General features: G+C 56.1%; 1 protein-coding gene across 1 annotated transcript in view; it reads left to right on the top strand.

Moving 5' to 3' along the window:
* The first annotated feature begins 831 nt into the window (after window positions 1-831).
* Window positions 832-22560, top strand: part of BCAS4 (breast carcinoma amplified sequence 4) — a 41143-nt gene continuing 19414 nt past the window's right edge. The window contains exons 1-4 of the mRNA XM_015560710.1: window positions 832-835; window positions 1002-1126; window positions 11159-11260; window positions 17717-17857. Coding sequence (XP_015416196.1) covers window positions 832-835; window positions 1002-1126; window positions 11159-11260; window positions 17717-17857 — 372 coding nt within the window. The remainder of the gene's footprint in view (window positions 836-1001; window positions 1127-11158; window positions 11261-17716; window positions 17858-22560) is intronic.

Below are 22560 nucleotides of genomic sequence, written 5' to 3'. Positions count from 1 at the left end.
TCTTGGAAAATGAAAGGGGTCTGGCACCTTCGAGATCAGCCCGGGGCCCAGGGGCGTGTCACTCGGTCACGGTCACGTCACTGCCTGGCCCTGGTACCTGGTACCTGGAGCTGGGACCCTTCAAATTAGTAAAACCTTTCTGGTCTCCCTCTTCACTCTCCCCAGTCCCTGCTCTTCTGGGCGGATGACAGGGTTTCCAAAGAAACAATAGGGCGCCCAGGTAAAGCTGAACTGCAGACAGTGAATAATATTGTAGTGAGAGTCCGTCCCCGGCTATTCGCAGTTGGTAGGTATCACTGCGGCCTGTGTCTGTTCACACACACGTCGTGGTGTCGTCACAGACGCGGCGTGTAGTCTTCATCGCCTGCGGCTCACGCTTCCTCTCCGCAGGCGTGTCGCAGGGTTTATTAGAGCAGCTTTGAGGCTGTGGGCTCAAACCTACATGGGAATCCCGGCCCTGCCACTGGCTAGCTGTGTGTCCCTGAGCAGGTGTCCTCACCTCTCTGGGCCTCAGTTTCCTCGCCGGAACAACGGGGATCTTAAGGGTACTGTTGTTACTTCCTGTTGGTATTTATTTCATGTCTTTTGAAAGCTGCATAGAGTGGATGGCCCACGGTGGCTTTGCCCAGTCCTCAAGCATCATGAATGCCACCAGATTATCCTTGTTTCAAATGAGGCTAGGAGAGGTTTTGCAAAGGAAAAGTAGGTCTAGAGCAGTGGTTCTCAACCGTGGCTGCACATTACAATCACCTGGGAATCTTGTTAAAATCCTGATTTCCGGGCCTCATCCTCCGGAAATTCTGTTTCTTTGTGTAGGGGCAGGGTCACAACATGAGTAACAAAGAAACAGAATTTCCAGAGGATGAGGGCCAGAAATCAGGATTTTAAGAAGATTCCCAGGTGATTCTAATGTGCAGCCAAGGTTGAGAACTACTGTTCTAGAGGGAATTGGGCAGATGACTGAGTCTAACATGTAGTTTTTGCTCTTCTTAAAAATGAAGGGCACTTGTCTCCCTGGAAACCATTTGCTAACCCCCGGGATGCTGTCTTCCAGGCGAAGGAGGTGGAGGAGACCATCGAGGGGATGCTCCTGCGGCTGGAGGAGTTCTGCAGCCTGGCCGACATGGTGAGTGCCGCCGGCCGGAGCCGTGGTTTCCGCAGGCCACACGCCAGGCCCTGCCTGAGTTTTCTGGGGAAGCCATTTGGGTGGAGATTTAGCAACCAGCAGGAGTGGGGCCTGGGCCAGCGGTGAGCGGAAAACCCCAGGCACGCTCGCTTGCTCTCCCCCTCCACACCCAGGCTTCCCGGCCGGCCGGCCGGCCATCTTGCTGCGTCCTCCCCGAGGGTTGATTCCTCAGAGGAGCGGGAGCGGGCCACCAGGTGGCACTCTCGGCGCCGACGCGAGCCCTGCGGGATGCGGAGACTATATTTAACTTCCTTGCTCTGCAGCTCCCCGGCAGATGTGGGGTCACCAGGAAGCGCCTCAGGCCTGCGAGGCCTGGCAGGGCTGGGCCTGGGCGTGGCCTCCTTCCCGAACCCTCTTGCCTCCGCCTTTGCCTCCTACCCTGGTTTTTTGGGTCAGAAACCCCTCAGTTGGGTGGGGAAGAACATGGAAGATGGTGCCTGAGGCCCAGAAGACAAGATCTCCACTCCCGATTCTCTGGAAATCTCCTCTAGAGCCTGGTGTCCCCAGGCTTGCTGCCCCAGGCATGAGGCCCCAAGGAGCCGTGATAGACCCTTCTGGAAATTCCCAAGCTTATTAAAGGCAAACCGGCAACCAGAGATGGAGGCGTCTGCCTGGGAGCCGGGAGGGCAGAGCCCCATGCTGGCCTGGCCCTGCCTGTCCCGGGAGCCGGAGCCCAGCCGGCTGTGGTGTAGACTGTGCCTGGGAAGCCAGGGCTGCAGCGGAGTCTGGGAGCCCAGGGGTCGCAGTACAGCAGCCCCAGATGTTTACTGCACATCTGCTTTGTGCCAGGCACTCCATGAAGTGTGTCTCCTGTGTAACCTCATCTCCCTGAGAAGCAGTCCAATGTGATGGGCACCGTGTCAGCCCATTCATTCTCCAGACCTCCCTGTGCCCCCCTGGACATGGCAGTGAACAGACAGACGGTCCCACAAGGACCTGTGTGTGTCTCTCTTGAGCCGATATTTCAGTTCAGGTGGTGGCTCAGGTGGGAGCTGGGTAATCAGACTTCACATGGCCTCTCAGTCAGTCCTTTCTTCCTCCCCAAATACGGACGCCTTCTCCGGCCGGGCCCTGTGTGGGTCCGAGGGTGCAGGGTCCCTGCACTGTCCCTGAGCCCGGTCCGCTGGGGGAGCCCAGGCTGCTGGGAGGGCGCTGTGTGCTCCAGTCGCTGTCGATCATGATGGAAATGCTGTCATCGCCGTGTGCTCAGGGGCAGAGGTAGGCTGCAGAGGTTTTGAAAAGAGAAAGCGGGTCCAGAAGGAACGGACACGTATCCTAAGACTTGGTTTCCTTAAAAAAAAAAAAAAAAAAAGGAGCAGAAGCATTAAATTCTGCCTGGGAAATTGGGAAGGCTTCGTAGAAGACATGGTGATTAATTGGGGGGTTGAAGACGCAACAGAAAGAATTCAACTGCTAAGGAGAGCGAGGGCCAGGCAGGCACGCCAGGCGCAGCGTGGACAGTGAGGGCCCACGGCGAGGGGCGGATGTGGAAGATGGCGTGGACGGGACCCAGGGACATGGCTGCTGACAAGTCCTAGCCCATCCCCCTGTGAAGGGAGCCCCCTGTGGGTCCGGGACAGCTGGGGCTGGGAGTCAGTGTGGACAGGCCTCGCCTGCCTTGAACACTGCCAAGGCTAATGGGGGAAGTTGTGGTTAGGTGACCAGGAGGCCCCAGGCCACAGGCTGCATTGAGAAGGTCCTCTCTGAGCTCCGCGTCTGGAGCTGCATCCCTGCAAAGATTTAATACTGAGGTTGCACACAGGTGACGCACAGGCCGGTCCTGCCTGCAGATATGCTGGATGTTTGGGGGGAAGGAAGTCGCTGCTGTCATTTATAGAATGTCATGCCCCACATCTGGATTCCTGGCTTCTTAGAAAAGCAGAGATCTGGCCCCCGATGGGTGCTGGTTCCCACCCAGCCAGCATCAGCTGGAGCTGCACAGTGGCTGCCCCCGTGGCCTGGCCACTGTCCCCTGCCCCCGTGGGAGCTTCCCTGGCTCCACGGCCACATGCTGGACACCCATCCTCTGCTGTGTGTTTGAGGTAGGAACGTTTCTCTGTACTCTGGGCCCTACTGAAGCGGGCAAATACAACCCGACCAAGAGGCCCCTGTTTCAAGAAATGGGAGAGGGTGTACTTCTGTGGACATGAAAACGATTTCAGCGTGCTTACAGGCAATGAGCATGTCTGCACTGGTAGAACGTGCCTAGTACGCACTCTTGTGGCCCCTGTAGGCGTTTTGAGTTTGCAGTGCTTTCGCTGATGCTCTGTGCTGATGTTGTTTAGATCGGGGGGTCCTCTGGGCCCCAACAGCGGAGGCTTAGCTTACCTGGTGCGTCTGCCTCCAGGTGTTGTGAGCTCCACGGCACAGGGAGAGGTGTCTCGCTGTCAGCCCTGGCTCAGCTCTCTTGATCTAAGCTAGGCATGCGTGGGGACCTCTGGGGGCAGGTGATGTCACACCATGGACCACGGTCTGGGTTCCTGCCTTGGCTTTTGGAAACACTGATCAAGTTAGAGGTCTGGGAGAAGCCAGGCTCCCTGGTACACAGTTCAGAGAGAAGCGGCTTCATTTCTGATAGAATCTGGCTGTTAGCAATGAGCCCGGCCTCCTGTCTGGCGCATTAGCTCCTCTGCCGGCCTGTCCCCGATCGCTCTCTGTGACTGGGATTCACCACCCTGTGCCTGTGGCCTGTTTGTTTGACCTTAGAAATAGTGCCATGCAAGCTCTGAGTCTCCCCGCTGTGGGGCCTTGGGCACAGGACGTCACCTCTCTGTGCCTTTATTTTCTCCTCTGTGAAATGGAGAGAGTGGTCCCGACGACCTACGGCTACATCCAGCAACCCCAGGACTCGGGGCTGGAAAACAGCAGCCCATGGATGATGTGGGCCAAGGCAGGGCACAGAAGGGCGGCTTGTGTGAGCCCCATGGCGCCTGCTGCCTGGGGCTGTCCACGGTGGCTCTTCTTGCACTTGTCCATGTCTGGAATGGGAGCGGAGGGGGGGAGCTGGGGCCTGGCAGGCATGCTGGTCCTTTGTGCAGCCTCCCACGTGTTGAGCCTGGGCTGCCTGGCGGCATGGCGGTGTGGCCCCCAGAGCAAGCCAGCAGCCTGGAAGCAGAAGGTGCCAGGCTCCGGAGGCTTGCATATGGAAATCAACACGGGGCATGTTCATCATATTTTTGTTTTTTGTCAAATCAGTCACATAAGTGACCCAGATCCACTGGGAGAGGACACATTGGTAGACCCCCCTCGTCCTGGAAGGACATAAAGAACTTATAGGCATGTGTAGCCACTAACAGTGTGTCCATTTCCAAAGAGTTTTCATAAGAAATAGGTGAGGCAGGGATGTACGCTTTCCATCCACTAGGGCAGTGGTTCTCAACCTTCCTAATGCCGCGACCCTTTAATACAGTTCCTCATGTTGTGGTGACCCCCAACCATAAAATTATTTTCGTTGCTACTTCATAACTGTAATCTTGCTACTGTTATGAGTCGTCATCTGATACACAGGATGTATTTTCATTGTTACAAATTGAACATAATTAAAGCATAGTGATTGATCACAAAAACAATATGTAATTATCTATGTGTTTTCCGATGGTCTTAGGCGACCCCTGTGAAAGGGTCGTTCGACCCCCAAAGGGGTCACGACCCACAGGTTGAGAACCGCTGCACTAGGGTGACCCCAATGAAAGGACAGACAATGGCGAGTGTGGAAAGGATGGGAGTGCAAAAGGGCACAGCCACTTTGGAAAATAGTTTGTCGATTTCTTATAAAGTCAAGCATATACTTACCCTATATTCCAGCGACTCTGACCCTAGATAATTGCCCAGGAGAAATGAAAACAAATGTCCAGGAAGGCTTGCACACAGTGTGCATAGCAGCTTCGTTCACGACGCCCCGGTGCCCAGCGGCAGTGGGAGCGGGAGGACAGATGACCTCATACAGAGCAAAGGGAGGGAGGGAGCGCTGCCCACAATAGCACGGTGGGCTCACCAACGTGATGCTGAGCGAAGGAAGCCAGACACAAGAACACGCTCTATGTGGCTCCCCTCACGTGAAGTTCAGAAAGAGGCAGAACTAGCGAATGGTGATGGGAGTCGGAGAGTGGTCAGCTTTGGGAGGGTGTCAGCCCGGGAAGAGGCCTGACGGAGCCTCACGGGTGGAAGGGTGTTCCGTGGATTGGCGCACGTGGTGGTCACACAGATGTAAACACATGTGCGAGCCGATGGAGCTCTCCACTTGAGGCCTGGGCCCTTAATGTCATATGCGCCCAATTAAAAATAATTGCTTAGCACGGGGCCTGCTGTGAACCAGGCGACCCACACACGGCGGCTGCCGAGGTCATCGTCGCCAGTATCAAAGCACCAGAAGGTTGAGACCCTGACGAGATGATATGGACACTGGACGGTAGGGCCTTCCACCTCGGTGCCCTCTGGGGTGGGGGCAGCTGGCAGGGCCCTCTGACACCCCCGTGGCCTCGGGCCCACCTCCTGGCAGGGAGCAGACTCTGACTGCGCTCACATAATGGATATTTCCTGTTGGCCTTGGCCCAGCCGTTGCATTTGGCATCAGTGCGTGTTCTTGGGTCAAGAGCATTTGACTCTCCTTCCTGGGGCCCTGAATCATCCTGGACAGCGGTCTCGGCTCCGTGATAACCCCACCCCCACTGCCCAGACGTCTGGGCTCCATCGCTCAGCTGGGGAGGAGGGGGCTCAGCCAGTGAGCCTGCCTGGGGGTCGTCCTGGCAGGGCCTGGAAAGCATTGCTTCCCCACTGACATCTCTGCTCTGCTCAGGAACAAACAAAACATGCAAACTCGGGTGCCTGGGACGCGATGGTGTGTCGCGGGGTGGCTGTGAGAAGAGAAACGTGTCGCTTCCTTTGACGCCCCTATAACAAGGAAAGGGCACAGGGTGTCCAGGGACGCCGTGCTGGGGACACACTAGGGAGTGGTGGGGACTGTGGTTAACCAAAGCAAGCAGCTGCCACCCCGCTCGAGACGGTTGCTGCCACGTGGAACTGGGCCTCAGTGTGGCCTGGTCTGCAGCAGCCAGAAACCTGGGTTTCTAAGGGAAATAGTCTTCATTGTAGATCTTGGCACCTGGCTGGGTTGAGCTCTTCTTGGTTTCTTTTTCGCACGTGTGTGTGTTTAAGGCACGATGCTGGTTCTCTGTGGGTAGACAGAACCTGTGTGCGGATCTCTGGTTTGGGGGGATGGCCTCAGGCCAACCTGGATTGGAGTTCCCCATCTCCCGCTTTGTAGCTTTGTGCTCCTGGGCCAGCTCATTCCGTTTTCCTGACCTTTTCTCAGTTTCATCACCGGTAAAATAAGGTTGAAGATAAAATAGTTCCTCTTTACAGGGCCTGTTTCCCGAAAACTACCCTCTGCTTTCCCTGGGGTGCAGCTTGCCCCTGGGCAGGTGCAGAGAGCTCCCTAACACCCACAGTTTGGCTGGCGGAGTAGCAGCCTCAGAGGCCCCGCTCGGCCCACGGACCTCTTTCGTCTGGTTCCTTCGGATGCAGAGGAGGCAGGGGGTGCTCCGTGAATCTCCTCTCTGCAGCATTTGCTTCTCTCCTCCGGGTTGCTAAGGCCAAGTCCTCCCGATGCCCCCCCCCCCCATATGTTTCCTTACCATTTAATAGAAAGAAAAGATTGCATTTGATCCACTGTGTTCTGTCCTTGCCACGAGTTACCTGCTCTGGATTGCGTCATGGCGATTGCTCCTGAGGGTGGCCGTGTTGAGAGATGGGCTTCCCTCTAGAAACGTGGCCTTGGGAAAAAGGGGGACAGCGAGGACTTTGCCCATTGCGTGGCAGATGCAGGTGCTGCGGGAGCCGGGAGCACATGGACATGGGGAGGCGTGAGGGAGGGGTGGTGGCTGAGCTGCCCCATCTGGAGGGAGCAGCTTCCGTGCCGGGGGAGACGCAGGCCCATGTTGCCGAAGCTGCTGACTCTTAAGAGAAGCTGTACATCCAGGCTTCACCGCCGCAGTATTTTTTAAAGGCGCATGTGTGTGCTTTGCTGTGGAATAGTGTTGGATTTTCGGAAAAGCTGCAGAGGTCGTGCCGAGAGCTCCCATATCCCCTCACCCAGTGCCTGCTCTGTTAACACCCGACATCGCCACGTCCCTCCGCTGAAACGGTAAACACCAACCCGGCCGGGGCTGCTCACGCCTCTCACGCTTGACTTCTGTTTCCCCGTTCCCACTCGTGCCTCTCTCCCGTTCCAGGCCCGGCGAGGAGACCACACCGCCCGTCTCCGTAGCCTCTGCAGTCTCCGAGTTTCTTTCCTTGCTTTCCGTGACTTTGCAGTTCGAGGAGTACTTATCGGGCATTTTGTAGACCAAGCATGTCAAACTCAAAAGCTAAGATGGGCCAAATAAGCAAGGTTTACGTTAATGTGGGCCGCAAAAAAAACCAAAAGCTTCCATTTTCATAGAGACGTAGATTTATTTCCATAGAGACGTGCTGAATACAAAGGGCTGAAATAAATGAGTAATCGTTAACATAAAATAATAGAACATTTTAATAAAAATTAATATTTTTTCTTGAACTTTAACTCACCAGACACTGAGTAACTGCACAAATTAATAAGCGTAATGCAAATAATAAGGGAAATGAATGCAACACAATGATAGTCATCGGTCATTAGTGAACATTGTAGTTTGTTATTAATCATTATGTAACAGGATATTGTAAAAATTAAGTTACAAAATTTTTATTAAAACATTTCTTACATACCGGTATATTGGCTGGGCTGCAAAAATATTCGTTGTGGGCCGTGACTTTGACATGCTTGTTGTAGATGGTCCCTCCCTTTAGGTTTGATGTTTCTCCTGTGGTCAGATGGGGGTTATGGTTTCTGGAGAGAACGCCGCAGAGGTGAGGCGCTTCCCGGCACATTGTCGCAGGCACGTGGCTCCCACGGGACGTCACGGGGGTTAGCGGTCAGGTTTCTCCGCCGTAACATGCCCGCGTTCCCGCTCATCGTCCGCTCCCGTCAGACTCCTGTGCGTTCATTCGACTCGTCGGGTTCTAGTCCCGTGTCACGCTGCTTACTGTGTCGGCAGGTTGCTCCAGCCTCAGCGACGGAGCTCTGTCGGGTTGGCTCCGGGCCCCCGGGCGCTCCAGACTCTTCCGCTTTCCCGCCCCAGCCCTGGGATCGGCCGTTTCTCCCGGAGCCCATTTGAATTTAAAGTTGGAAATTAAGTCAAATTTAACAACTGAAACACTTCGTGAGCTGAGTCACATTTAGACATGGGAGATCTCGTTTAATGCCCAGAACATTCTTTCAAGAGAAGCGCCCGTAACCTCCCCATTTTACAGGTGAGGAAACTGAGGCCAGCAGCCTGAGCCAGACCCACCCTCTCAGGATGCTCTTCAGCCTCATGGGGTCAGAGCTGGGGAGGGACTTACCCCTGGACAGTGGGCTTGGCGCCTGCTGCCCGGGGGGAAGGCAGGGCTGTGCCCAGAGGAGGGGGCCCGGGACAGGAGTGGGGTTTGGACATGCCGGGCCGTGGGATGGCTCCCAGGAACCAGGGCGTCCTGAGGTGGTGGGGACAGACTTCAGGAGAACCACAGAGGCCTCAGGTACTTAGGCAGAAAGAGGAGACACAGGTACAGTTTTTAAAAACAGGCTTAAAATTAAAATTTTGTCCTGAGCTGTCACCGTGTGTTCCTCTCTATTGCTGCCTAACAGTGATCCCAAACGCAGTGACCACAGCGATTCTCTCTCACGGGGCCGCGTGTGCGGGTCAGGGGTCTGGGTGCAGCCCGGCCGGGACCTGCGGCTCCGCCTCAGGCTGCAGTCACGGCCTGGGCCGGGGCCACGGTCGTCTCCGGGCTCAAGTGGGGCAGGACTGCGTCCAGCGGAGCCAGTGGTTCTGGGCAGGGCTCGGCTCCTCACTGGCGGTTGGGGGAGGCCCTCAGTCCCTAGCCACGTGGCCTCTGCAGCACGGCAGCTTCCTCAGAGCGAGCAGCCGAGAGGGCAAGTGAGAAAGGAGGGGGGCGGGGGGAGCACGCGGAACAAGCCGGCAGCAGAGAGACCACGGGCAAGGAGGGGGGACAGCCTTCTGTAAAGGAGGCTCCCAGTGACATCTCTCGCTGTGGCCGGCTCCTCTAGGCCCGGCCCAGGACAAGGGGAGGGCTCTCAGGGCCTGAATAGCAGGAGGCGGGTCACTGAAGACTCGTAGACAGAGGCCTGCACCCGCCTTGCCACACACTCTGTCCTCACAGCATCCCGAGGAGCCGGGCCAGTGCCGCACAGTTAGGCACAGGAGGGCTGAGAGCCGTGGCTGCCCAGGGTCACACAGCTCTTGTGGGTAGAGCTAGTTCAGACTCCGCTCTGAGTCCCAAGCCCAGCTCCTGCTGTTCCTCGGACTGGTGTTTCTCGGACTGTCCCCGGACCCCACTCCAGCTGAGCCTGGGAGTGGGCTGAGAACAGATTGCCAGCCAGCCCCAGACAAACCGTCCAGACTGGGGGCCTGGGGACCCGCATTTGGCTGGCTTCCCGCGGGGGACTCAGATGCCCCCTGGAACCTGAGAGCGGGGTGGAACTGCCCCTCTGCGCGGCGAGGACGTGATACCACGGACATGGCATTTCTCCCTCACACGAAGGGCTGGGCTTTGTTCGTTGGGCTCTGAAGGAAAACGGAGGCTGAAGTGTCCAATTTCAGTGATGCAGGGACGGTGGTGGCTGCATAAAATGTAGTCACTTTGGGGGTCCTTCTAAACCGAAGAAATTGGACATTAATGAGCCGCCTGGGAAATGCCCAGCACAGTGTCTGCATGTAGGGGGCACCCTGATAAGGTGTGTTTTTCATTAACATGGTTAATGTTAATGATTAACTCCTTAGTGGTATTAATTCCAGGGCAGCGAAAGCTTGCCTCACCTCAGGTTCAGTGAAGAGATTTGGATTCTTTCCCTTTGCTCCTTTCGTGCTTTAGAACATGAAGACCTGGCCAGGTAACTCAGATGGTTAGAGCTCAATGTTGCGGGTTCAATCTGCAATCAGGGCACATACAAGAAGCAACCAATGAGTGCATAAATAAGTGGAACAACAAACCGATGTCTCTCTCTCTCAAATCTATCTATACTAATAAAAGGGCAATATGCTAATTAGACCGGGTCAACTGGACATCTTCCGGACGCCTGACTTCCTTCGGACAAAGCCATGGGGGCTGAGGCAGAGGCGGTTAGGGGCAGTCAGGTTGGCAGGGGAGCAAGTAGTTAAGGGTGAGATCAGGCCAGTGAGGGGGAGCAAGCAGTTGGGGCGAGGTCAGACTGGTGCGGGGGAACAATCAGTTAGGGGCGAGATCAGGCCTGCACGGGGAGCAAGCAGTTAGGAGGTAATCAGGCTGGCAGGGGAGAGCAGTTAGAGGGCGATCAGGCCGCAGGGGAGGGGAGTTGGGGGCGATCAGGCTGGTAGTGGAGGGCAGTTGGGAGTGATCAAGCTGGCAGGGGAATGGTTAGGGGCGATCAGGCAGGCAGGCGAGTGGTTAGGAGCCAGCAGTCCCAGATTGTGAGAGGGATGTCCCTCTGCAGGATGGGCCTAAACCAGCAGTCGGACATCCCCCAAGGGGTCCCAGATTGGAGAGGGTTCAGGCCGGTCTGAGGGACACCCCCCTTGCACGAATTTCATGCACCGGGCCTCTAGTCATTCAATAAATTAATTAAATTAAAAAGAAAACGAAGATATTTTGTTTGGGATTGGCGGTGGTGGTTATTTGGGGGTGGGGGAGTGACAATTAATTTTCAGTTTAGTAAATAACACCTGGGCAGGTGTGGGTCCCGAGAAGCAGTGGTGTGGGTCCCCAGCTGGGCTCTGGTGGATCCTGGGCCTGCCCTGGGGCAGGATGCCACTCAGAACCTCGGCCATCAGCGAGGTCTCCACTGTCCCTGGCTGATCCGAGGCAGGCGGGAGGCCGTGGTGATGGGACAGAGGGCCTCAGGAGCTGCTTTGTTCCTTGCAGATCAGGAGCGACACTTCGCAGATCTTGGAGGAAAACATCCCTCTCCTTAAGGCCAAGGTGATGGAAATGCGTGGCATCTACGCCAAAGTGGACCGGCTGGAGGTGTGTCCAGGAAAATGAGCTTTCTTTGTGAGATCCGCGGATGTGTTCTGGCTCTTTCGTCTTGTCTTCCAAGATACTGGCCTGACCCTGAGACTGTCAGGCACCAGACCTAGTGCAGGGGGTTGGGGCCTACACTCATGTAACGTTTAAAAAATATGACAAATATGAATTTACATAAAGTATCCTATTTAAAAAATTGGGTACTTTATATAAAATCTGAATGTTACGCTCCTTTTGGAAATTCAGCAGCTTTGATAAACCTGGACCCACATTTCTTTAAATACTTTCATCTATTTATTGTTCAAGGTACCTATACTACTAAAAGGGTAATATGCTAATTGGACTGGACGTCTTCCGATGTCCTTCCTGACAAAGCTGGGCCCAGGAGAAGCCGCCCACCCCTGGTCCTGGGCTCCTGCGACCAGCCAGAGGGAGGGAAGCCCGGGTCTCAGGTGCAGGGCCGAGGTAGAGGCAGTTAGGGGCGATCAGGCAGGCAGAGGGGTTAGGGGCGATCAGGCAGGCAGGCAGGCAAGAGGTTAGAAGCCAGCGATCCTGGATTGCGAGAGGCAGTCGGACATCCCCCGAGGAATCCCGGATTGGAGAGGGTGCAGGCCGGGCTGAGGGACCCCCCCCCCCGAACAAATTTCGTGCACCAGGCCTCTAGTAAATATATAAAATGCACCCATCTAAGTATACAATTCAGTTAATTTTTACTGAAATTCACGTGACCCCAATTTTTTTTTTATTGCTTAGAGTATTACATACGTCTCCTTTTTTTTCCCCCTGCCCTTGACAATCCTCTGGCCTCTCCTACCCCCCAGTGTCTTATGTCCATTGGTCATGTGACCCAAATTTGAGAAATGGGACATTTCCAGCCCTGGGCTGAATTGTAGAGCCGGTGGCAGCTGCCCTTCAGCTGGGCATGTGTTTGCTATTTCACCACAGTCCCCACCATGCCCTATTGCCTCACTGCTGCCTTCTCTCCCCCATCTGTTACTGTGTGGGCTGAGCTGCACAGCATCTCATTGTCCTCCTGCTGCACTGCAGAGTCGGTACCCTCCTGTCCCATCTCCCAGAGGAGGAACCTAAGCTCCGAGACGTACACCACTTACCCAGGGTCACGCAGCTAATTCCATGAAGCTGGGACTCAACTTCTGTCCACGGGGGCCTAAGCTCTTAATTGAACTGCAGCCCTCAGCCTGGGACCTTGGCTCCTTGCACAGAGAAGGACTGGGAGGCCGGGAGGCTGGGAGGAGCTTGCAGTGTCATAGTGGTCACCTGGACAGAGGGACGTGGCCCCTCGGAGCTGCAGAGGAAGGGAGCCTGGCAGGCAGCACTGAGTGAGCAGAGAATTAACATTCTTGTCAGCGGAGAATGAGGCAGGAATATAATTAAAACGTTGCCCTTGGAATAGCTGATTCATTTGAATTTTATTCCACACGTTGGGAAGAGGGAAAGGAGCATGGAGATTTGCAGCCCTGGCTCTTGCCTTGCTTGGGCCGGCCCAGCTCTGCAGCCCGATGCTTTCCTTAGCATTCGGTTCACTAACATCTACTGTGGGCCTACTATGCGCCACTCGTAGTGAGAAAGATAGAGACGGTCCACAGCCATATTCTAGCAGGAGGGACTTGACACCCAAGCATGACCTTAGCAGTTTCCTATTGCCACCATCGCAAATGGCCTCACATTAGCGGCTTAAAGCATGGATTTACTATCTTATCGCTCCTAGGGCAGAAGTCCAAAGTGTCCCGCAGGCTGAAGTTGAGGTGTCAGTGGGTTCCTTCGGGAGGCCCTGGGGGGAGAACTACCCCTTTGCCTTTTCCAACTTCTGGAAGCCGCCAGCATTTCTCAGCTCATGACTCCTTCCTCCATCTTCAGAGCCCACAGCCTGGCATCTCCCGTCTCCCTCCTACTCGGACCCTCCTCGCCCCTCTCCTGAGGAGCCTGTGCTTACATGGGCCTCCTGGATAAGCCAGAGCCATTGCCGCCTTTCAGAATCCTCAGTCACATCTGCAAAGGTCCTTTCGCCGAGTAAGGAAACAGATGCCCAGGTTCCAGGGATGAGAATGTGGACATCTTCGGGGCCATTATTCTCCCAGCCACCATCAGCCCAGGGGACTGAGGGTGAGGCAGGTGCTGGGAGGGAAGGTGACCGAGGGGAGGAACCCATAGGCCCCTGGAGGGTGAGTGGAGGGAGCAGTGGTGGGGGAGGTGTGGGCAGGGGCACAGCCAAGACAGAAGCTCTGAGGCAGGGGGGAGAAGGCACCAGAAGGGTCAGGCTGTCCTGGTCCCGGCCGTGGCCAGAGCAGGGCTGGGGAAATGGGGCAGCAGGAGCCCCGTTGTCTGGGCCTTGCTATCCAAGGTCAGGATTTGGCCTTTATCCTGAGGAACAGGAAGCCACTGAAAAGACAGGATTGCCTAGTGGTTAGGAGTGGCAGCTCTAGACAGCACAGCCTCAGTGCCATCGGTACTCGGGGCCTGAAATGCTGTGGGGCGGGGCCATCCTATGGGCATCACAGGGCTGAGCAGCAGCCTCGACCTCCACCTCCCAGAAGCCAGCGGCATGTTCCCCAGCCCCTGCCCCCCAGCTTCATTATGACAAACAACATGTCTCAGATGTTGCGAATGGCTCCTGGTGGGAGTCCTGCTGCCCGAGCTCAATCCTGAGGCTGCCTCTTCCCAGTGTGCACCCCAGCAAGTTCCCTGTGAAGTGGGCAACAGCAGTGAGGTTCTAGACCCAAAGCGTGTCGATCTTTACTCGACAAAGATCTGTAGGACGCTGACGGTGGGCTGCGCTGAGGTGGGTGCTGGGAATGTGGCTGGGGCGAGGCTCCTGGTCCCCTGCTAGTGGCCGTGGGGTGCTGGGTGATTAAGTGGCGGGGAGGGGGATGCCTGCCAGACCTAGAGCAGACAGCTGCCCAGGGCTGTGACCTCCATGCTGAGGCCTGAGAGGTGGAGCAGTGAGCTGGGAAGGGAACGCTGAGTCTGGGAGGAGAACGGCCTTTGGGGCAGTTGGGGGTAGGTGTAGTGTTCAAGATCAAGGGTGAGGCTGGGTGGTGGGCCTGCTGGCCAGGTAGGGCCCAGTCATGGCTTTCGGACCCTGTTTTGAGGGTGCCAGGACTCTGATCAGAGGGGTTATAGTTACTATACTTTGTTTTCTCTCTGACAAAGTCCAAAATAATTTTTTAAAGCATTCCATTCAGAAGTTCTTAGTATATTTACAAGGTTGTACAATTATCACTACTATCTAATTCCAGAACATTTTATCGTCCCTAAAGGAAACTCCATATCCATTAGCAGTCATTGCCCCGCCCCTGGCAGCCGCTCAGCTGCTTCCTGAATCTATGGATTGGCCTGTTCTGACGTTTCATAGTAATGGAATCATACAACCAACATGTGGCCGGGAGTGTCCGGCTCCTTTCACATAGCGTGTTTTCAGGGTTCATTCATGTTGTAATATGTGTCAGAACTTCAGCCCTTTTGTGGCTGAATAATATTCCATCATATGGATATACCACAGTTTGCTTACCTTTCATCAGTTGATAGGTGCTTGGTTTGTTTCCACCTTTGGGCAATTATGAATAACTAGAGGCCCGGTGCACAACATTCGTGCACTCGGAGGCGGGGGGCGGTGTCCCTCAGCCTGGCCTGTGGCCTGTCGCAGTCCAGGAGCCCTCAGGGGATGTTAGACTAACAGCTTAGGCCCGGTCCTCATGGAGAGTGAGCCTAAGCCGTAGTCAGACATCCTTAGCACTACCACAGAGTCAGGAGAGGCTCCCACCACCACCACTGTGCTTCCCAGCCGTCAGCCCAGCTTGTGGCTGAGCAGCACTCCCCCTGTGAGCATGCACTGACCACCAGGGGGCAGCTCCTGCATTGAGCGTTTGCCCCCTGGTGGTAAGTGCGCGTCATAGTGACCGGTCATTCCGCCATTCAGTCGATTTGCATATTACCCTTTTATTATATAGGATGCTGTCTAAATTTTATGTGGATATGTTTTCATTTCTCCTGGGTAAATACCTAGGAGTAGAATTGCTGGATCATACAGTTATTCACTTTAGGAACTGCCAAACTACTTTCCAAAGTGACCACAGTGTTTTGCACTTCCACCAGCATTTGCTATAAGTTTTAGATAGAGGTTGAAAACTCAGGGGCCAGTGGGATTCAGGACTGTGCTGAGCTGACCAGCCTCAAGGCCCCCTCCGCTGTTATTTCCCAACAGCTGGTGCTGAAGAGCAACTGTCCCCTTCAGTGGATATGATCCCCCAGGCTCGCCGCAGTCCCCACTCTGCCCTAGAGCCTCCCCACCATTGAGGCTGATGGCATTTGCCTTGTATCACCCCCACCTTCCTGGGCTGTTGCTTTCCTTAGAGGAGAGAGATATTGCTCTGTCAGTGGGTCTCTATCAAAAGGAGGAAAAACTAAGCTAGTCAGAAAGGGTCATGGATTTCGAGGCCAATGGGAGAATATGTATTTCCCATGATGTGGTGGGTGACATCAGAACAGTACAACATAGGCCCCTGTGAGAACCTGCCATTGTACCGGGGTAGATGGATTCCACAGCCTGACTGCCTGCCTCAGCTCTGCCCTTTGGGTAACCCTTTCCTCTTTTGTCCCCTGCAAGTTGGGGATGTGCAGTTTGTCCCTCGCAGAGTTGTCATGGGGCCAGCACCTGGCACATTCAGGGGCTTCGTGAGGACACGCTGCCAGGCGGTCACTGCCCACAGGCGGGGAGAGGGGAAGGATGCTCGCCACTCAGCCAGCTGGCCACGGCCACGACCACAGCCACGGGCCCTAGGCCTTCCAGGGAGCCTAAGACTGCCCTGCTCTCAGATCAGTGTGACCCCTGGGTGGACGGAGCTTGGGAACTGGGCCCTTTCTCAGTTTTAATAAAACTAACATTTACTGAGCACCTGCTACGAGCCAGGGACTCTGAGTGCTTTTCTCGTAAGAACTTGCTTTAACCTCACAGCAGCCCCAGGAGGAAGGTGCTGTTGTTGGTCCCATTTTATAGAGGAAGCAGCTGGGCACAGAGAGGTGAAGTGGTTCGCCCAAGGCCACACAGCGAGGAGGTGGTGGAGCTGGTATTGCAAAGGGCTGTGCTCCTGGCTGCGCCTCAGTGCTGAATGTTGGCACTTTCTGGGCAGGGACCTGCTCTGAAGCTGGGGCCTTTGCCCAGAGTGTTCAAATGCATTAGAACTCAAGTATATTTTAAAGCATTGGGGCTTTCTCTCCCCTTCCTTCTTTCCTTCCTCCCCCCCTCCCCCCCCTTCTTCCTTCTTCCCTTCCCTTCCCTTCTTTCCCTTTAAATAACAAGAGATACAGGAAATATCACGCGTGTATGCTTCCCTTCCCTTCCCTTCCCTTCCCTCCCTCCTTCTCTTTCTCCTCTCCTCCTCCCTCCTGATAATAAAAGTAACACATTTTAATTGTGTAGAGAAATATATAGAAGTCACCCACACTCCATAACCCAGCTACTAGGGTGGCTGGGATTGGCTGCCACCCTCTTCCTGTCCCCCAGCCCCGTCTGTGTGGATGCATGTGTGTCTGCCCCAGTTGGCTGCAGGCTGGGGTGGCCCCAGTTTGGCCTCTCCCTGGCCCTGCTGGGCTGGGCTGCCCTCGCTGGCAGGCATTTGGGAGGCGGGTCAGACCTCGTGAGCGCGCATTCCTCAGCGTGGCCTCACTCCCCACCCAGCTGGTATTAGCGCAGGGAGCGTGAAATTGGAATCGGCTGGAAGGACTGCAGGACTTTCTTCTATTTCACAACCAGATGTGCTGGCCCCGCGAGGCCTCCAAGCTTGAGGGCCAGAGCCCTGGTCAGGGGAAGCTTCCTGCCCGTGGCCCCTTGTCCCCACCACACGCACACGTGCACACGTACACACACACACACACACACACACGTGCACACACACGTGCACACGCACACACCCCTGATGGGGCTCACTCGGCCTTTCAGCTCTGCCCCTGCCAGGACCCCAGGGAGCAGCACACCGTGGGCTCATCCAGTGCCTTTTGCTGAGGATGCATTGGTTCGCTCACGCAGGCGCGCACTCATCACGGTGCATCCCTCAGGCCCTCACCGCCCAGCTGAGCCCGCTAGCTGGCCAGGCCCTGGTCGTGGCCTGTGGACAGCACTGACCCAGCACGTGCTCTTTCAGACAGAAAACCTCTCTGAGCCTTGGTCTCCCTTGTCTGTAAAACAGGCTAAAGATAGGGTCCGGATGGGGAGAATGGGGGAGGACACGGTGGGACCGGGCAAGCGGGTGGGGGTGGGGGCGGCTGCTGTGACTGTTGGGGCCCCTGGAGGCGGCCTCCCAGCTCAGGCCCCACCTCTCCAGGAGCCGCTGTGGCAGTGACTGGGGTCGGCCTCTGCTGGCGGGAGGGGGGGGGATGCAGCCAGGACGGCCCCAGCCCGGGGCAGAGGTGCCATCCCCGCTCTCCCCTCCCCCCCCCCAGGCCTTCGTCAAGATGGTGGGACACCACGTCTCCTTCCTGGAGGACCATGTGCTCCGGGCCGAGCGGCGCCACGGAGCCTTCTCACAGGCCCTGCGGAGGTGGGGGTGGCCGGGCCCCAGAGGGCTCCCCTCCTTCAGGAACGTGAGTATCTCCCCACCCCTCCTCCTCCCAGACCCTGGAGGGGGAGGGCTCAGGAAACGGGAGGTCAAAGGGCACGTCTCATTTCTGCAGACAGGAAACGGTGTCTGGCGGCCCAGGAAGGGCTGGCCCAGGTGGCTGGTGTCTGGGTCCCTCCCGCAGGTCCCTCTCCTTGCTCTGAGTTTTGAGCTTCGTGTGACCGCTTGCTTACTCATCCACCATTTATTGAGCGCCTGCTGTTTGCTGAGCATGGTGGTCCATTGGGATTACATAGTGAGCAGAGACAGACCCTGCCCGCCTCTCCCGTCCTCACAGCCAGAGGACGTGCTCATAGACGCCCAGCGTTCAGGTGGGGTCCTCCTTCCCAGGCACGGGCTGGCCTCCCGCAGACCCGCGGGGCTGGGGCCAGGAGGGTGCCCAGCCTGAGTGCGGCCTTTGCAACTTGTAAAGGCCTCTCCTTCCGGCGTCTCTGCTTCTTGGGATCCTCCCAATGGCCCGTAAGGATCACGCATCCCTTTTACTGATGGGAAAACTGACGCCAGACTCTTCCTGCTGTTGAGACCTTCCCTGTCTTTTCGGCTTGTCACGTGCCGACTCCCAGCCCAGGGGACACTGGGCAAGCCCGGAGACATTTGGGCTGTCAACTGGAGATGAGGGTTCTATTGGCATCTAATGGCTACAGACCAGGGGTGCTACTAAACACCCTACAAATCCCTAGAGCAGGGGATTGTCTAGCTCTAAATGTCAGTAATGCGAGTGTGGGAAACCCTGCCCTGGATTTGCTCATAACAATGGCTTATGTTATATCTGTTCTAAGTGCTTTTTTTAAAAAAAAATTTCAGAGAGGAAGGGAGAGGGAGAGAGAGAAACATTAGTGATGAGAGAGAATAATTGATCTGCTGCCTCCTGCATGCCCCACACTGGGGACCAAGGCTATATAATCCAGGCATGTGCCCTGACCGGGAATCAATCCCTTGACCTCCTGGTTCATGGGTCGACGCTCAGCCACCACACTGGCCGGGCTGTTCTAAGTGCTTTACCTGCTGTGTCATATGGCATCTAATTCTCACACCAGTCTTTGGAAGAAGATACTTTTAGCATCACCCCCATTTTATAGACGGGGAGACGGAGGCTCAGGGGAGTGAAGGGAATTGCCCAGGCCCACGGCCTGGTGTGATAAGGCTGGATGGAGCCCTGGCTGACATGTCTCTGGGCCTTGCCCTTCTCAGGAAGGTGTCTACCCAGCCAGCTGCCCTGTCCTGCCCCAATGGGGTCTCTCACTGTTCTTTGAGGTCTGCCTGTGGGTCCCCCTCTGTTCCTCCATTCCCCTGTGCCTCCTGCTGCCCCCATGCCTCCATGCTGTGTTATCTCTAATCACTGTGTGCACTGGGTTTTAACATTACAGCCATTTGATAGATGAGGAAAAGGAAGTTTGGAAAGTTTCAGGGGTTGTCTTGTAGCCCATGGACCAAATTTGGCCCCTCATTTCATTTGGCCCAGCAGCGTTACCTAAGCAGCATATCTCAGGATGCCTGACTAGTCATTCACTCTCTAGTCCCTGCTGGATCCCACTGCCCCATCTTTTCTTACACCTGCCCGAAGCATGTGCTGCTCACCCAAGGAAGCAGAGATGTCAGTCACACAGTGCCTGCCTCCAGATGAATGACTTGTCCAAGGCCAGTAACAGCTAGACAGATCTCATGGTCTAGAAACTCTTATTCATCCTTCAAAACCCAAGTTAACGCCACTTCTTCCGGGAAGCCCTTTGGGATTTCCCCATCTCCAGACAAATGCAATTGTTTTGCCTTCCAATGACAATGAAATCAGAAGCTGCTACTTCATCCTCCTCTTTGCAGAGTTATGGTAACTCTTCCTGGGTGACCAGCAGCACCCTACTCACATAGTGCTCTGCCCACAATGGCTCCAGAAGCACCTCGGGCGAGGAAGGTCAGAGGCCTTGGCTGCCATGGCCTGCTGGGCCCTTGCCCCTGTGCACCTTGCAGCCTTTTCTGTAATCCGCACATTGTCCGCCTGTGGTTGGCACTAGTGTCCCCATTTAGAGGCAGAGACCAAGGCCTGGAGAGCGAGAGACACGTGTCTGAGGTCAGTGCTGGGGTTGGGACTCCTGCAGCAGGACCCCACCGGGGTGTGGCTGGGCGTGCCGGGACCTGCACCTTCTCATCTCTGCCAGACTCGGGCCCCCAGGCCTACCTGCGGTGACTTGTTCCCGGAAACTTGTGGCAGCCCAGGTGTGGTGAGTCATCTGCACCCCCAGCGTGTTGGTCTTGGCCCCAGGAGGGCTTTGTCTAAAGCAGGCAGTGCAGGCGAGCAACACACACACACACACACACACACACACACACACACACGCATATGCACACGCACGCACACACATGCACACACACGTGCACGCACGCACATGCACACACAGACCCGAGGGTGTTGGGGGCTGCACTTGCCTCCAGGGTGTGAGCTGAGGGCCTTTCCCTGTGCGGTAGCTCTGGTCATTGTCTCTGTTTCCCAGATGGGAATACTGACGTGCTGACGGGTTGAACTGCTAGCTCACCCGGAGGGTGGAGCTGGGATTTGAACCTGTGAGGCCTGGCTCTGCCAGGTCTCTCTGTTCCGACCATCAGAACTGGTGTCTGGGGGGAGGGGTCCTGGAGGAATGCCCGGACAATTCTCCATTTCTTCATCTGGGTTTTCCATAAGCCAGGATTTCACATTTCCCAGTCCTCTCCCCTCAGTGCCTGTGCCGGGTGGGCACTGCCCTTCTCCCGCGAGGGCACAGCAGCCCCTTCCTGCAGGAGCGAGAGCTGCTCCTTACAGCCCGACTCCATCTCCTGCCCAGCGCTGCCCTCCGAGGGTCCCGTGGAGTGGAGGCTGGGGTGGGACAGGGCCTCTTGGGCCTAGCCTGGGCTATGGGATGCGGGTGAGGGGTCCTGTCACTGTGGGGTGAGCCACCGATCGCTGTCCCCATGGCCTTCCCGGAGTCGGGGGAGGAGTGGGGACCCCCTCATGGGGCCCCGGAAGGAGGGGCTTTTGGGGGAGATGGGGAGAAAATTGGTCCTTGCTTTTTCTATCTAGCCCCACCTCCCCTCCTCCCTCCTTCCCCCTCTCTCCTTCCTCACTGCAGAGAGGCTGCGGGCAGCAGTCCCCACACGCTGCCCCAGCACCAGGGACCCGTGGGACTGGGTGCTGGCTGGAGCCTGGGCTGGCCCCACGATGCCATGGAGGAGAGGCCTGGGAACATGGGTATGACCACCCCCTATGAGCTCCCCCCAAGCCCAGGCCTTGTACCTCTAGTTGAGCTGCCTGAGAGCTGTGCAGTCAGTGCACAGACCCAGGGCCTGCCTGCGCCCAGGGCTCAGCATCCAGGTCAGAAATGTGCGTTTCCATGCACAATGCATGTGTTTCCATGCTACGCTGTATGTTTCCATGCTACGCTTTATGTTTCCATGCACAATGCATGTGTTTCCATGCTACGCTGTATGTGTTTCCATGCTATGCTGTATGTTTCCATGCTATACTGTATGTGTTTCCATGCTACGCTGTATGTGTTTCCATGGTACAAAGGTCCGTGTTTTCATGCTGCACTACGGAAGGAAAAGTTTTTATTAGGCTCTTACGTTGATCCTTATACCGTCCCAGGATTTTAACTAAGAACCGTACCTCTCCTTCACTGGCATGTTTAAGCTGTGTGGCCGTGGTTGTGTGGCGGGCCGCTGTAAGCCTCCGGTAGCTGACCTGTCAGCGGATGTGGGCATGATCGTATGCTCGCTGGAAAGCGGGTTTGGATTTGATGCAAAGTGACGGGACCTCCATCAGAGCCCCAGGAATGAAAAGGAAGAGAGAGATGCCGGAAGTCTCGGAAGGAGCGTTCTGGGCATTGGCGGGTCTGGAAGGCCAGCTCCGCTTGTGCAGCACAGACTGCCATGAGCAGGGGTCCTGGTCGTGGTGACACAGAGCTAGCCCTGCAGGCCACCACCGTCTCAGCTCAACACCCACAGGCAGGAATGTTTATCTCCCCGATTTACAGGTGAGCAAGCTAAGCCCAGAGAGGATACCCCAGGTCACACAGCTGGGCATGAGCATACGCCCCCATTCTCAGCTGTGTCCCACATGGCCTGGGAGAGCTCTGCCCTTGAAGCTGTGTCTGGGTGAATACAGATGGTAACCAAATCCTAAGCAAATTCAGTAGCTGGTCATTTCCTAAGGGGCCCTGGCTTGCTCTGAGGGGGGCCAGGGATGGCCTTGGCGGAAGGGCCATGCCAGCTGAGCCCTGGATGATGAATAAGAGTCCGTCTGAGGTCAGAAGAAAGGGCGCTCCCAGCAGAGGGAACCACAGCGCGAAGGCTGTGAGGTGAGGCCAGCACGCGCTTCAGGAGGGGCAGGCAGCCAGCGTGGGTTGGCCGAGGGAGCAGGGAGATGAGGCCAGGGCCTCGGGCCACACCCAGGAATTTAAGACGATTCTAAGGGCAATGGGGAGCCATGGAGGAGTTCATAGGAGGGGACGACTTGGTCATATTTGCTTCGTGTGAAAATTTCCCGGCCTGGTTCTCTGCCCTGAGTGAAGGCTGACACTCAGGGCGGGGATGTCTCGTGGAGACTTGAACAGGGGCGCGGGGGCCCTGGGTTTCGGGGCTCAGTCGTCAGGAATGGGCTTCCTCAGCCTGGAAACATCCTGTGCCCTGAGTCCACTGCCA

The sequence above is a fragment of the Myotis davidii genome, unplaced genomic scaffold (genome assembly GCF_000327345.1).
Source record: "Myotis davidii unplaced genomic scaffold, ASM32734v1 scaffold935, whole genome shotgun sequence".
Classification (NCBI taxonomy): Eukaryota; Metazoa; Chordata; class Mammalia; order Chiroptera; family Vespertilionidae; genus Myotis; species Myotis davidii.
This window is presented reverse-complemented; position numbering and strand designations above follow the sequence as displayed.